The 15,000-nt window shown below is 52.0% G+C and overlaps 1 protein-coding gene across 1 annotated transcript in view; it reads right to left on the bottom strand.

Annotated features, from left to right (window-relative positions):
* Positions 1 to 15,000, bottom strand: part of susd4 (sushi domain containing 4) — a 79,250-nt gene that overhangs the window by 62,418 nt on the left and 1,832 nt on the right. The window contains exon 2 of the mRNA XM_085998242.1: positions 10,796 to 11,011. Within this exon, the coding sequence (XP_085854368.1) occupies positions 10,796 to 11,011 (216 nt within the window). The remainder of the gene's footprint in view (positions 1 to 10,795; positions 11,012 to 15,000) is intronic.

Below are 15,000 nucleotides of genomic sequence, written 5' to 3'. Positions count from 1 at the left end.
AAAGTCGGATGGGGCGGGGAATCAGGCGTGTGGGGTCGCGACCCCCTTTTTCGGCGATTTTCGGCCCCCGGCCGCCTGAAAAGCCACCCGACGGCTGGCAGAAAATCGGGGCCATACACTCACACACACAGACACATACACTCACACACACAGACACATACACTCACACACACAGACACATACACTCACACACACAGACACATACACTCACACACACACACACACATATACTCATACACACAGACACATAGGGCAGGATTTTCATTGTGCCGTGGAGTCAGGATTGGAGGCATGCGAGGGGTTAAAATCCCGAAATCAGGGGTCCCGACCCCTTCCCGCACCCAAACCCGCCTCCATGCCAGATTCAAAGGAGGTGGGTACCCGCCCCGCACTGGGACCCGCCTACCCAAGGCGGGAAGGGATTAGTGCCAATTAACTGCCTGTTAACAGGTAGTTAACAGGCAGTTTTTAACCTAATCCCTATTTTCGATGTTGAAGTGTGGGATTGCCGATGCATCCAAACCACGCCAAGTTAGAGGAGGTGGGCCATCGGGTTGAAGGACTTGGAGGGGTCGAGATGTCGGTGTTCAGGTGAGTGATTTGTGCATGAGTGCAAAGGTAAGTGTGTTTGGTGTGTCTAAAGTGATTAAATAAGTTTTACATACCTTTTCTTACCTTTTCAGCCTTCCTTCCTTTAGGTTCCAGGAGTCCCTGATCTCACCGGCACAGAAAGCAGAATGGTTGCGAACTGTCAAAAGTGACAGCCTGCAGCTTTCTGTGCAGGAGAGATTTCTAACTGAGTCTGTGGAGAAGGACTCAGGTTAGAAGTAAGACTGTCAGTATTTGACAGCTTCAAACAGCTGTGAAACACTGATATTTCATCTGTCAAAAGCTCTTGACAGATGAAATTTCAGTCTGTGACGTCACCTGTTGCCGGGTGGCCCTTAATTGGCCTGCTGGGCGGGCTCAACAAGGTCAATCAAGTTAAAATCGCGTGAATTGGCCGCATCTCGATGGAGGCGGGACTACAACCCTGAAAGTTGTAGTCCCGCCTCCAACCCGACTCCTGAGTTAAATTCCTGCTCATACACTCACATACAGCCAAATACACTCACACACACAGACACATATACACACACAGACACATACACTCAAACACACACGCATACACACACAGACACACACACTCACACACACATACACACAGACACATACACTCACACACACACAGACACATACACACACAGACACATACACACACAGACAGACACATACACTCACACACATACACACACACAGACACGTATACACACACGCATACACTCACACACAGATACATACACACACAGACACATACACTCACACACATACATACTCACACAGACAGACACATACACACACGCGCATACACACACACAGACAGACACATACACTCACACACACACAGACATGTACACACACACATACACTCACACACAGACACATACACACACAGACACATACATTCACACACATACATACACTCACACACAGACACATACACACACGCGCATACACACACACACAGACAGACACATACACTCACACACACACACATACACACTTAACACTCACACACACATACACACACAGGTAGACACATGCACTCACACACAGACACTCACACACACACACAGACACAGACACATACACACACACACACACACACATACATACACACAGATACAACTCACACACACAGACACATACTCTGACAGATACATACACTCACACACAGACACACACACATATACACACACAGACAGACACATACACTTACACACACAGACACACACACAGACAGACACATACACTGAACTTTTACCGCGGCACCATAGAGAGTGTCTTGACGAGTGGTGTCAATGTGTGGTATGGTAACACCACTGCACAGAACAAGAAAGCCATCCAGAGAGTTGTGAATACGGCAGAAAAGATCATCGGGTGCGCACTTCCGTCCATCGAGGAGATCTTCCAGACCAGGTACCGGAACAAGGCCCACTCCATCATCCAGGACCCCAATCACCCTGGGCACAAACTGTTCTCCCTCCTGCGGTCTGGACGTCGGTACCGCAGCATCCGTACCAGGACCAGCAGATTTAAGAACAGTTTCTATCCACAGGCAGTGCGCCTACTGAACTGCTAATCGCACTGCCCCATATATTATAGTTATATGTTTATGTAAATATATATATTATATTATATTCATATTACCATATATTTATCATATTACATTACTATTATTTCCAGTGGTAATTAAGGCATTTTTGTACTATTCATCATATCCTGCAACTTGGACTGTTATTGCTATACTTTTTGCTTATTTGCTTATTGTTTTTATTTATACAAGTAGACTATCCTTTATCTGAACTTCCGAAAACTGAAAACCTCTAAAAACCGAAAGTTTTTTCGTTCAGCGTAAGTCGTGCGCACGACATGACCAGAGTGGCGCACGACTTATGCTGAGCAGGGCAGAGGGTCACAGAGTTCCCTCCTGGGTAGGAGATTGCAGGCCGAGCCGGGCAGTGTGAAGGAGGTACCGGGAGAGTGAACCCAACAATACAGCGGCCCGTCCGATAGCTGCAGCGGCCTGTCCGATATTCTTTTCTCCCCCCCGACCCCCCGCTGACTCCCACCCCGCCCCCCCGCCGCCCCCCCGCCGACCCCCACCCCCGACCCCCCCGCCGACCCCCACCCCCGACCCCCCGCCGACCCCCACCCCCCGCCGACCCCCACCCCCGACAAATTTCCCAGTCTTATAAAATACCTTCTGAAATCCGAAATTTTCCGAAAACCGAAACACAGCTGGTCCCAAGGTTTTCGGATAAAGGATAGTCTACCTGTACTTGTTTTTATTTTTTGCTTTTATATTATATGCTTGTATTGTGGGAGTGAGTGGGGAGTAAGCATTCCATTGTACTAGTTACATATGGCAATAAAATGATCTTGAATCTTGAATCTTGACACACAGACACACACACTCACTCACACAGACACATACACACACACACAGACAGACACACACAGACAGACACATGCACTCACACACACAGACACATACACACACAGACACACACACACAAACACACACACACTGACACATACTTACTCACACACACAGACACACACATGCACTCACACACACAGACACATACACACACAGACACACAAACACTCACACACACTGACACATACTTACTCACACACACAGACACACACATGCACTCAGACACACAGACACATAGAGCTCGATTTTAACTCCGGTGCGAGGAATTGTCGGGTTCCCCGAATTTGGTGTTTCCCACACGAATCTAAATGGCTCTGTGAGATTGATGCAATTTTCACTCAATTGGCCAATTGATTTCCAACATGTGGGAAGCCTTGGCAATTGAGTATTTCCAGTCAGAAAGTCGCAGAATATGACATCATCATTGCTGCTGCTTTTAGGGCCCACAGCAAGCCTTGCTTCTTCTGCAGGCTTCCAAGCTTCACCATTGAGATGGCACAGGAGCCTGCAGGAGCAATGGCCAGCGGGAGGGCAAGAGCTGCCCCCAAATTTGATGAGGCTTCACTCCAGGCATTGCTGGATGGTGCTAGGGCCCACAGGGAGGTCCTGTTCCCTTCTTCAGGGTGGAAGAGGCCTCCCAGTCAGACCAAGGCTGTGTGGCTACAGGTGGCTGACGAAGTCAACTCCGTGGGGCTCACACGGCGCACCTGGATGCAGTGCAGGAAAAGATTCCATGACCTTCATCGCACTGGAAAAGTAAGTACTGTATGAAGTTTCCATCACCCTCAATCTGATCCCCATTGCCTTTCCTCACCAGCACTCAGCTTTAGCAATCTCTTCCTCCACATCCCACTTGACACTCACATCCATGCACCCTTACCCATTCCCTCTCTCTCTATGCTCACATTCACATAACTATCCCACCATGCAGCCCTCACACTCCCTCTCACTCTGATGCTTTGAACACAACTGACAACACACAGGGAGGGCCCTTGGTCTTGCAACCTCACTCCATCTTTGTCTCCTTCTAAGAATCTATGCTATGCAATCTCTGCACTCACTCCTTCATTCTCACTCAACCTCCACTTGTCTCCCTCATTGCAGGAAAAGAGAGCTCACAACAGGAGAGAGCGAGCCAGGACAGGAGGAGGGCCGCCCTCATTAGCCCAGCTCACCCCCTGGGAGGAAGGCGTCCTGGAGATTGTCGGGGCTGACATAGATGCGGAAGTTAGGGAAGGCGAGACAGGTGCATCCCCGCAAGCTGGTGACAGAATAGTTTTCCATCTCTCTCATTGGCATTGCATGAGTCGCTGATAATGATTCTGAAGCTACATCATATGGACTTATGATCATCTGCAAAATGCAATGTGCATGTAACCTTGGCATCACATCTCTAACTTTTTCCTTGACTCCCCCACAGGACCATCGAGAGCCCCCGTCCCCAGTGTGCAGGAGGAAGAGCCTGAGATGCCAGCCTCCTCAGAGGAATCTGCAACCTCTGAGGGCGCAGCGTCAGCAGAACTAAGCGCACCCAGCACCAGTGCAGACACTCACACCTCGGTGGGACCTTCAGGACATAGAGTGGAGTTGTCACCTGGTGTATCACAGCTCACAAGTGAGCATCAGCAGATTGTGGAGACAGGGACAGCAGTGGAGAGTCCTCGTCGGAGGGCGCAGGACTCTGCCAGCTCGGCTCAGCTGCATGTCGACCCTCTGCCTCTGGGTCCATCCATAAGATCAGAGGTGATGGAACTCCAGGCACAGATGCAGGAGTCTCTGGCAGGTTTTGTCTCCAGGGTCGCTGCGAGTGTGGAGCGGATGGAGGAGTCCATAGCGAACATGAGCAGAGCCTTTGTGGAGTCATTGGCACATGAACGCATCACCACGGAAAGGATGGCTACCTACGTGGAAATGATTGCTGCCTCCGTGGTAAGGCTGGCTACGGTAGAGGAGAGGAGGGCTACGGCCATGGAGGAGGTTAGTCGCCAGGGTATGGAAAACATGGTGAGTGTTCAGAATAGAATGACATCTCTTGAGGAGCGATGGGCATCTATTGAACAGAGAAACCAGACCTTCATGGAAGTCCTTCTAAGTAGGACTGCCATTGCAGATACGGGTCCCCATGGCCCCCCTGATGTGCAGCAAGGTGCTCTCAAGCCATTTGCAGGCACGGAGGGAGAGCTGACCCATGAGAGGGAGGTTGGTGGCAGACCTCAAGGAAGTGGGGGTTCCTCTCCAAGCTCTCACACTTCCATGCCACTGCAGAGCCCTCGGCCAGAGCCCCGCCGGAGTCCACACCCAAGTGAGATAGACGTCTCAACCCCTGCACAGCCACAGGAGCAGCAGACTGCTGATGAGCCCTCACAGGCTCGCCACCCCAGAGGACGCCCGCCAAAGGTGTCGAGACAGGAGCAGCAGGAAAGTGAGCAAGGGGCCTCCACATCTGCTGAAGCCACAGGGGAACCACTACGTAGGAGCACGCGTAAGAGGAAAATAAAGCACAAAGGCCTAGAAATTCGGTGGAGGCCCAAACGGGGCACCAGGCTCGCCTGGGCGCTGGAATTACCGCTGCAATCGGAGCCGTTGCGCCCGCCGGAAATTCAGCTTGAGCGCCCCAAGAGGGACACGGGGCACTGCTCGAGGCGTCCTGCGTCCCTCTTGGGGCGCTGAAACTGAATATCGCAGCGCAACGTGCCGCAGCGCCACACGCTGCGGCACGGCGCGCTGCGGTACTGCAGGCCTTCCTCCCCTTCTTAAGGGGGAGGGGCCTGCACCAGCGCGATGACCGATCGCGAGTGCCGGCAAAAGAGCCCGGCACCGAGGAGAAGTGCCGGGCACTCGGGACACAGCCGGCACTGCCCGGGGGGGGGGGAGGGGGCGGGGGGGGCATCAGGAGGCCGGGGACGGAGGTGCTGGCAGGCGGCCACCGAAAAAAATGGCCACCCCGCACCTCCACCTTAATTTGCGCCACTACCGCCACAGGTAGGCCCCGTGAACCGGGCGCGATTTGCGAACGGCGTTACAGAGGCGGGCGCTACCAAATATCGCGATCGGGGTGGTAGCGGGGTGCTGCGCACACCGATGACATCATCAGTGGTGGCGCAGCGCTACAGGCTAACGCCGCCATTAGCGCCCCGCTAAATATCGCAGGAGGCGTGGCCAGTGGCGCTAAAGCCACTGAGTGCCCTCTTTATGCGCTAACTGGTGGCGCAGCCCACCGAATTTCTAGGCCAAATAGTCACAAGGGTAGTCACTTGGGTGAAATGTTGTGTATTCTGTAAAAATGCCATCAGTTGTTTGTTTTGCATACAAATTCTGATGGCAACTTCCGCAGTTGTAGCGTGTGTCATTTCGCGAATGGGGCTGGAGGTCCTCTAATGCCAAGAAGGGAAGGAAAAAAAGGCCTCCCAGGCTTCTGGTAGATGCCTCAGTTGAGGAAGCGCTGAGTGAGGCTGGCGAGAGGGGTTTCGCAGGAGGTCACACTGGAGAAGTGTGAGAGGCTCCAACCTTCCACAGGTGTGGTTAAGCCTGGTAAAAGTTGCCCCAGGCCTGAAACAGCAAAGTCCTGCCACCTGCAAAAGATGACTGCTCAAATCTCCTCTTTAATGGTTGACCTGCAGCTGATAGTCAGCAAGCCAATAGTGCTCACGCCAGGTTTCACAGGCATGATCCCCACCAGGCATGTTTTACGTGGGAAAAGGGTTAAACAGGCAAGGGCCTGTTAAAATGGGATTATAAAGGCCAATGAGTGCTGTTTAAGGGCCCTAAAGACCAGTCCCGCCCGTTGCAGGCAGGACTGCTTCGGGACCATCAGACAAACCTGGGTTAAAATGGCTAGGTGTCGGGAACCAGGCCGGGGGGGGGGGCCGACCCCCAGGTTTTACGATTTTAACCCCCCACACGCCTCAAAGCCCGCCTGACGACTGAGTTAAAATCAAGCCCATACACTCACAAACACACAGACACATACACACACACACACACACATACACACACACACATAAACTCACACACACAGACACATACACAGATGGACATATACACTCACACACACAGACAAATACACTCACACACACAGACACACACACATACACACACAGACACATACACTCACACACACACACACACACACACACACAGACACATACACACTCACAGTCAAACACACACACACCGACACATACACTCACTCACACACACAGACACACACACACAGACAGACACATACACACTCACACAGACAGACACATACACACTCACACACACAGACACATACACTCACACACACAGACACACACACACACACTCACTACACATACACACACACATACACTCACACACACACAGGCACACACACGCTCACTACACATACACACAGACATACACACATACACACACACACACAGACACACACACACACAGACACATACACACACACACAGACACACACACACTCACTACACATACACACACACATACACTCACACACACACAGGCACACACGCTCACTACACATACACACAGACATACACACATACACACACACACACACAGACACACTCACACACACAGACACATACACACACACACATACACTCACACACACATACACAGACACGTACACACACACAGATATATACACTCACACACACAGACACATACACAGACAGACACATACTCACACACAGATACACACAGACAGACACATACACTCACGCACACAGACACACACACTCACACACACAGACACATACACACAGACAGACACATACATACACACACATACACTCACACACACAGACACATATACAGACAGACTCATAGGGCCCGATTTTCTGGATTGTGCGGGAAATGTGTGGATTCCCCGAATGTGGGGTTCCGACCCGAAAAAAAATGGGTCAGCCAGCTGGACGCAATTTTCCCTCAAGTGGCCAATTAAGTTCCAGCGTGTGGGCAGCCTTGCTAAGTGTCCATTTCCAGTCAGAAAGCCCCACAGTATGATGTCATCATTCGTGGTGCTTTTAAAGTGTCCAGCAAGCTTCTCCACCTCTGCAGGCTTCTCAACCACTCTTGCACAATGGCAGAGGAGCCTGCACCAGCTGCTGCCAGCGGCAGAGGCCGAGCTGCGGCCAAATTCAACGAGACGTCACTGCAGACCTTGGTGGATGGGGTAAGGGCCCACAGGGAGGTCCTCTACCCTCGCTCAGGGAGGAAGAGGCCTCCCAAAGAGTCCAGGGCTGCCTGGATGGAGGTGGCAGCAGAGGTCAACTCTCTGGGAGTCACCCGTCGCACCTGGATGCAGTGCAGGACGTGCTTCCATGACCTTCACCGCACAGGGAAAGCAAGTACGAAGTTTCCATCACCCTCAACCTGATCCCCATTGCCTTTCCCCAACAGCACTCAGCTTCAGCAATCTCTTCCTCCACATCCCACTTCACAGTCACATCCATGCACCCTTACCCATTCCGTATCTCTCTATGCTCACATTCACATAACTATTCCACCATCCAGTCTTGTAAATAGTTTTAATGCCATCATTTTCCTGTACATAAAAAATCTGGTGGCAGCTGCTGCAGTTATGGCGTCTGTCATTTGGCAAATGGGGATATCACATAGAGGCCTTAGGATAACTTGCAGATGTCAGCAAGCTGGTCAAATAGGTAGGAAAGTGTAGGCATGGGCCACTGTCCATGGTCAGTTAAGAAGCAGTGAGGCTGCAGTGTTTGATGTACCAGGCTATGCAAATCTGCCCAGGATGAGTGCGTTCCTTGCATTCCGCCCAGCAATGTTCTCGCGCACTGGTGCCGCTGGTTGGCGGGCCTCTGCAGGATGCTCGTTTCCGTCCTCCTCCTCCTCCTCCTCCTCCTCCTCAGCATCATTCTCACCCGAGGCGGCTCTGTGAGGAGCCTCTTGGTTCTGCGGAATCGGCAAGCCACGACGCTGTGCCATGTTGTGAAGCACACAGCATACCACGATGATTTTGGAGACCCTGGCTGATGAGTACTGTAGGGCTCCACCTGATCTATCGAGGCATCTGAAGCGCATCTTCAGCAATCCGATGGTTTGCTCGATAATGCATCTGGCGGTAATGTGGCTGGAGTTGTAGCGCTCCTCAGCTTTGCTGGCTGGTCTCCTCAACGGCGTCATTAGCCAAGAGCGCAGGGGATATCCCTTGTCTCCAAGTAGCCATCCTTGAAGTTCGTTTGGCGGACTGAATAGCGGAGGCACAGTAGACTGGCGCAGTATGAAAGAGTCATGGCAGCTGCCAGGGAACCTGGCACAAACATGCAAAATCACCTTCTTGTGGTCACACACCAGCTGAACGTTAAGGGAGTGGAAGCCTTTGCGGTTGACAAAAACTCCTGGATTGCGGTGGGGTGCCCTAAGGGCCACATGTGTGCAGTCAATGACGCCCTGCACCCTTGGAAAGTCTGCCAGCTGAGCTAATCCACGCGCTCGCGCCGTGACACTTGCGCGATCCCTGGTGAAATGGATGTGATTGTGCGCGAGGGCAGAGGGCATCGGTTACCTGCGTGATGCAAGTGTGTGCGGCTGCCTGGGAGATGCCGCTGATGTCTGCTGCTGATCCCTGGAAGGAGCCTGAGGCATAAAAGTTGAGTGCGGTGGTGACTTTGATGGCCACTGGTAAGTAGTGTGGACCTGTTGCTCTGGGCTCCAGGTCTTGCTGCAGCATTGCGCAGATGTCAGTCACAACCTCTCGCGAAAGTCGGAGCCGCCTCTGGCACTGCTGCTCAGTCATGTTGAGGTAGCTGACCCTGTGTCTGTAGACCCTGTTTGGGGGGTATCTCCTGCGCCGACGGCCTTCCATGCGCTGGCCCCTTCTGGCCTGTGCTGCCCCAGGTCGCTGAGCCGCAACCTGCCGCTCCTGCTGTTGCTGGTGATGCTGTTGCTGGAGTTGCTCCAGCCTCCTCTGCTGTTGGAGATCCTCTAATGCCAGGAAGGGAAGGAACAAAAGGCCTCCCATGCTTCTGGCAGATGCCTCCGTTGAGGAGGCGCTGAGTTAGGGTGGTGAGAGAGGCTTCCCAGGAGCTCACAGTGAAGAAGTGTGTGAGGCTCCAATCTTCCACAGCTGTGCCTAAGCATTCAAAAAGTTGCCCCAAGCCTTCAGCAACAAGGTCCTGCAGCCTGCAAATGCTGCCTGTTTAAATCTCTTCAGTCCAGATTGACCTGCAGCTGACAGCAAGCAAGCCAACTCTTTTCACGCCAGGTTTCATCAGCGCTGTTCCCACCAGGCGTGTTTTACGTGGGGGAAGCCAGAAAATTGCAAGGGCCCCTGAAAATAGGTTTAACCATGCTAATAATTGGTCATTAGGCTCCCGCCGACCATTCCCGCCTGTGGCGGGCGGGACTGATTCGGGTCCCGCTGAAACACGGGGGCGAAAGTCGGGTGGGGCGGGGAGTCGGGCGGGGGGGGGGGGGTCGCGACCCCCTATTTCTGCGATTTTCGGTCCCCGCCCGCCTGACAACCCGCCCGACGGCTGGGAGGAAATCGAGGCCATACACTCACACACACAGACACATGCATTCATAGAGGAGCAAAGGGATCTCACATAATTAAAAGTAGCAATGCAGGTTAACAAGGCCATAAAAATGTAAACAAGGCACTGGGGTTCACAAATACACAGACAAACACACTTTCCAGCAAGGCTCACTGAATGGCAATATTGAGCTGAGTTCGCTTTCCCTAACCTCTCGCTGCCCTAGCTGAGGGTTCCTTGCTCTTTAACTTACATTCAGAGAGACACACAGGCGTGGAGCTGGGCTCCCATGCTAGGGTTCCATCCTCCTGCCTTTCACACTCCACCTTTGGCGGCCCCTTCAGCTTGTACCCGTCCTGGCAGTGGAACCGTACCAGGGCGCCCTCGTAGAAGACCCCTGGAGGGGAGGGGGCCCTGCCTCCGTGCTCAGGGGGTGGAGGATCGCTGCAGCTGTTCATGTCGTCGAGCTCTGGAAAGACAGGACAGGGTTATTAACACACTGCGTTGCCATGGACTGGCCCTTTAAAAACACTCAACTTAGCTGTGGAGCAGAGAGGTGGGAAAGTCGATGCATTAAAAACCACAATCATGCTCACATGATGGGTGTCACTGTCATTTCAGCTCTGTACCCAATGGGGGTCATTTTAACCCCTCCAGGAAGGGTGGTGGGGGGGAGTCGTGCAGGGGGTTAAACATTTTTGAATGCGCAACCTGACCCAAACCTGTTTTAACAGAGGAGGGTCAGGGGCAGGCAGCCAATCCACTCTCAGGAGGCGGGTCAGAGGGGCAGGTGACCAATCCGCTCTCAGGAGGCGGGTCAGGCGGGCGAGCGACCAATCTGCTCTCAGGAGGCAGGTCAGAGGTGCTACATAGACATAAGAACATAAGTGTAGGAGCAGGAGTAGGTCACTTGGCCCCTCGAGCCTGCTCCGCCATTCAATTAGAACATGGCTGATCTGATCTTGGCCTTAACTCCACTTCCCTGCCCGCTCCCCATAACCGTTCACCCCCTTACCATTCAAAAATCTGTCTATCTCCACCTTAAATATATTCAATAACTCAGCCTCCACAGCTCTCTGGGGAAGAGAATTCCAAAGATTCACGACCCTCTGAGAGAAGAAATTCCTCCTCATTTCCGGTTTAAATGGGTGCCCCCTTATTCTGAAATTATGCCCCCTAGTTCTAGATTCCCCCACGAGGGGAAACATCCTCTCTGCATCTACCCTGTCAAGCCCCTTCAGAATCTAATATGTTTCAATAAGATCCCCTCTCATTCTTCTAAACTCCAATGACTATAGGCCCAACCTGCTCAACCTTTCTTCATAAGACAACCCCTTCATCTCCGGAATCAACCTCGTGAACCTTCTCTGAACTGCCTCCAATGCAAGTATATCCTTCCTTAAATAAGGAGACCAAAACTGTACGCAGTACTCCAGGTGTGGTCTCACCAACACCCTGTACAGTTGTAACAGGACTTCCCTACTTTTATACTCCATTCCCTTTGCAATAAAGGCCAACATTCCATTTGCCTTCCTAATTACTTGCTGTACCTGCATACTAACTTTTTGTGATTCATGTACAAGGACCCCCAGATCCCTCTGTACCTCAGCATTTTGTAATCTCTCCCCATTTAAATAATAATTTGCTTTTTTATTTTTCCTACCAAAGTGGATAACCTCGCATTTTCCCACATTAAACTCCATCTGCCAGATTCCTGCCCACTCACTTAGCCTGTCTATATCCCTTTGGAGATTCTTTGCGTCCTCCACACAATTTGCTTTCCCACCTATCTTTGTATCATCAGCAAATTTGGCAACAGTACACTCGGTCCCTTCATCCAAGTCATTAATATAGATTGTAAATAGTTGAGGCCCCAGCACTGATCCCTGCAGCACCCCACTAGTTACAGTTTGCCAACCTGAAAATGACCCATTTATCCCAACTCTCTGTTTTCTGTTAGTTAGCCAATCCTCTATCCATGCGAATAGATTACCCCCAACCCCGTGAGCTCTTATCTTGTGCAGTAACCTTTTATGTGGCACCTTATCAAATGCCTTCTGGAAATCCAAATACACCACATCCACTGGTTCCCCTTTATCCACCCTTCTCGTTACATCCTCAAAGAACTTCAGCAAATTTGTCAAACATGATTTCCCTTTCATAAAACCATGCTGACTCTGCTTGACTATATTATGATTTTCTAAATGTCCTGCTACCACTTCCTTAATGAAGGACTCCAGCAATTTCTCAATGACAGATGTTAGGCTAACTTGTCTAAAGTTGCCTGCTTTCTGTCTCCCTCCCATCTTAAATAGGGGCGTTACATTTGCGGTTTTTTAGTCCGCTGGGACCTCTCCAGAACCCAGGGAATTTTGGTAGATTGCAACCAATGCATCCACTATCTCTGCAGCCACCTCTTTTAAGACCCTAGGATGCAGGCTTTCGGGTCCAGGGGACTTGTCCACCTTTAGTCCCATTAGTCTGCCTAGTACTTTCCCTCTAGTGATAGTGATTGTTTTAAATTCCCCCCCACCATCCCAATAGCCCCTTGATTATCCATTATTGGGATGCTTTTAGTGTCTTCTACCGTGAAGACCGATACAAAATATTTGTTCGAAGTCTCTGCCATTTCCCTGTTTCCCATTATTAATGCTCCAGACTCATCCTCTAGGGGACCAACGTTTACTTTAGCTACTCTCTTCCTTTTTATATACCTGTAGAAGCTCTTAATGTCTATTTTTTTTACTTGCTAGCTTACTCTCATAAGCTATCTTCTCTCTCTTTATCATGTTTTTAGTCGTCCTTTGCTGGTTTTTAAAAATTTCCCAATCCTCTGGCCTGCCACTATTCTTCACAACATTGTATGCTTTTGTTTTCAATTTGGTACCATCCTTTATTTCCTTAGTTAGCCACGGATGGTTCATCCTTCTCTTACAGAGTCTTTCTTTCTCACTGAAATATATCTTTGCTGAGAGTTATGAAATTTCTCCTGAAATGTTTGCTACTGCTTTTCTACAGTCTTACCCTGTAATATATTTTCCCAGTCCACTTTAACCAAGTCTGCCTTCATACCTTTGTAATTACCTTTACTTAAGTTCAGGACACTAGTTTGAGACCTAGTTTTCTCACCCTCAAACTGAATTTGAAATTCTACCATGCTATGATCACTCTTCCCAAGAGGATCCTTCACTTCGAGATCATTAATTAATCCAGCCTCATTACACATTACCAGATCTAAAATAGTCTTCTCCCTGGTTGGTTCCACAACATATTGTTCCAAGAACCATCCCGTATACACTCTAAGAACTTTTCCTCAAGTCTACCTTTGCCAATTTGCTTTGTCCAATCAATATGAAGATTAAAATCTCCCATGAATATAGCCATACCTTTCTTACAAGCCTCTATTATTTCTTGGTGATCAATCCGCTCTCAGGAGGCGGGTCAGGGGGCAGGCGACCAATCCGCTCTCAGGAGGCAGGTCAGGGGGGCGGGCGACCAATCCGCTCTCAGGAGGCGGGTCAGGGGGCGGGTGACCAATCCGCTCTGAGGAGGCAGGTCAGGGGGGCGGGCAACCAATCTGCATCGGGGGGGGTCAGGGGGTGGGCGACCAATCCGCTCTCAGGAGGCGGGTCAGGGGGCGGGCGACCAATCCGCTCTCAGGAGGCGGGTATGGGGGGTAGGCGACCAATCCGCTCTCAGGAAGCGGGTCAGGGGGCAGGCGACCAATCTGCTCTGAGGAGGCAGGTCAGGGGGGCGGGCGACCAATCTGCATCAGGAGGGGGGTCAGGGGGGCGGGCGACCAATCCGCTCTCAGGAGGCGGGTCAGGGGGCGGACGATCAATCCGCTCTCAGGAGGCGGGTCGGGTGGCGGGCGACCAATCCACTCTCAGGAGGCGGGTCAGGGGGGCGGGCGACCAATCCGCTCTCAGGAGGCGGGTCAGTGCGGCGGGCGACCAATCCACTCTCAAGAGGCGGGTCAGGGGGGTGGACGACCAATCCGCTCTCAGGAGGCGGGTCGGGGGCGGGGGACCAATCTGTTCTCAGGAGGCGGGTCAGGGGGGCGGGCGGCCAATCCGTTCTCAGGAGGTGGGTCAGGGGGTGGGGGACAAATCTGTTCTCAGGAGGCGGGTCTGGGGACGGGCGACCAATCCACTCTCAGGAGGCGGGTCAGGGAGGCGTGTGACCAATCCGCTCTCAGGAGGCGGGCAACCAATCCACTCTCAGGAGGCGGGTCAGGTGGCGGGTGACCAATCCGCTCTCAGGAGGCGGGTTAGGGGGGGCGTGTGACCAATCCGATCTCAGGAGGCGGGTCAGGCGGCGGGCGACCAATCCACTCTCAGGGGGGCGTGTGACCAATCCGCTCTCAGGAGGCGGGTGACCAATTCACTCTCAGGAGGCGGGTTGGGGGCGGGCGACCAATCCACTCTCAGGAGGCGGGTCAGGGGGGCGGGCGACCTA

Source organism: Somniosus microcephalus, chromosome 9, assembly GCF_052327205.1.
Source record: "Somniosus microcephalus isolate GS21.2 chromosome 9, FLI_Smic_1.0, whole genome shotgun sequence".
Classification (NCBI taxonomy): Eukaryota; Metazoa; Chordata; class Chondrichthyes; order Squaliformes; family Somniosidae; genus Somniosus; species Somniosus microcephalus.
This window is presented reverse-complemented; position numbering and strand designations above follow the sequence as displayed.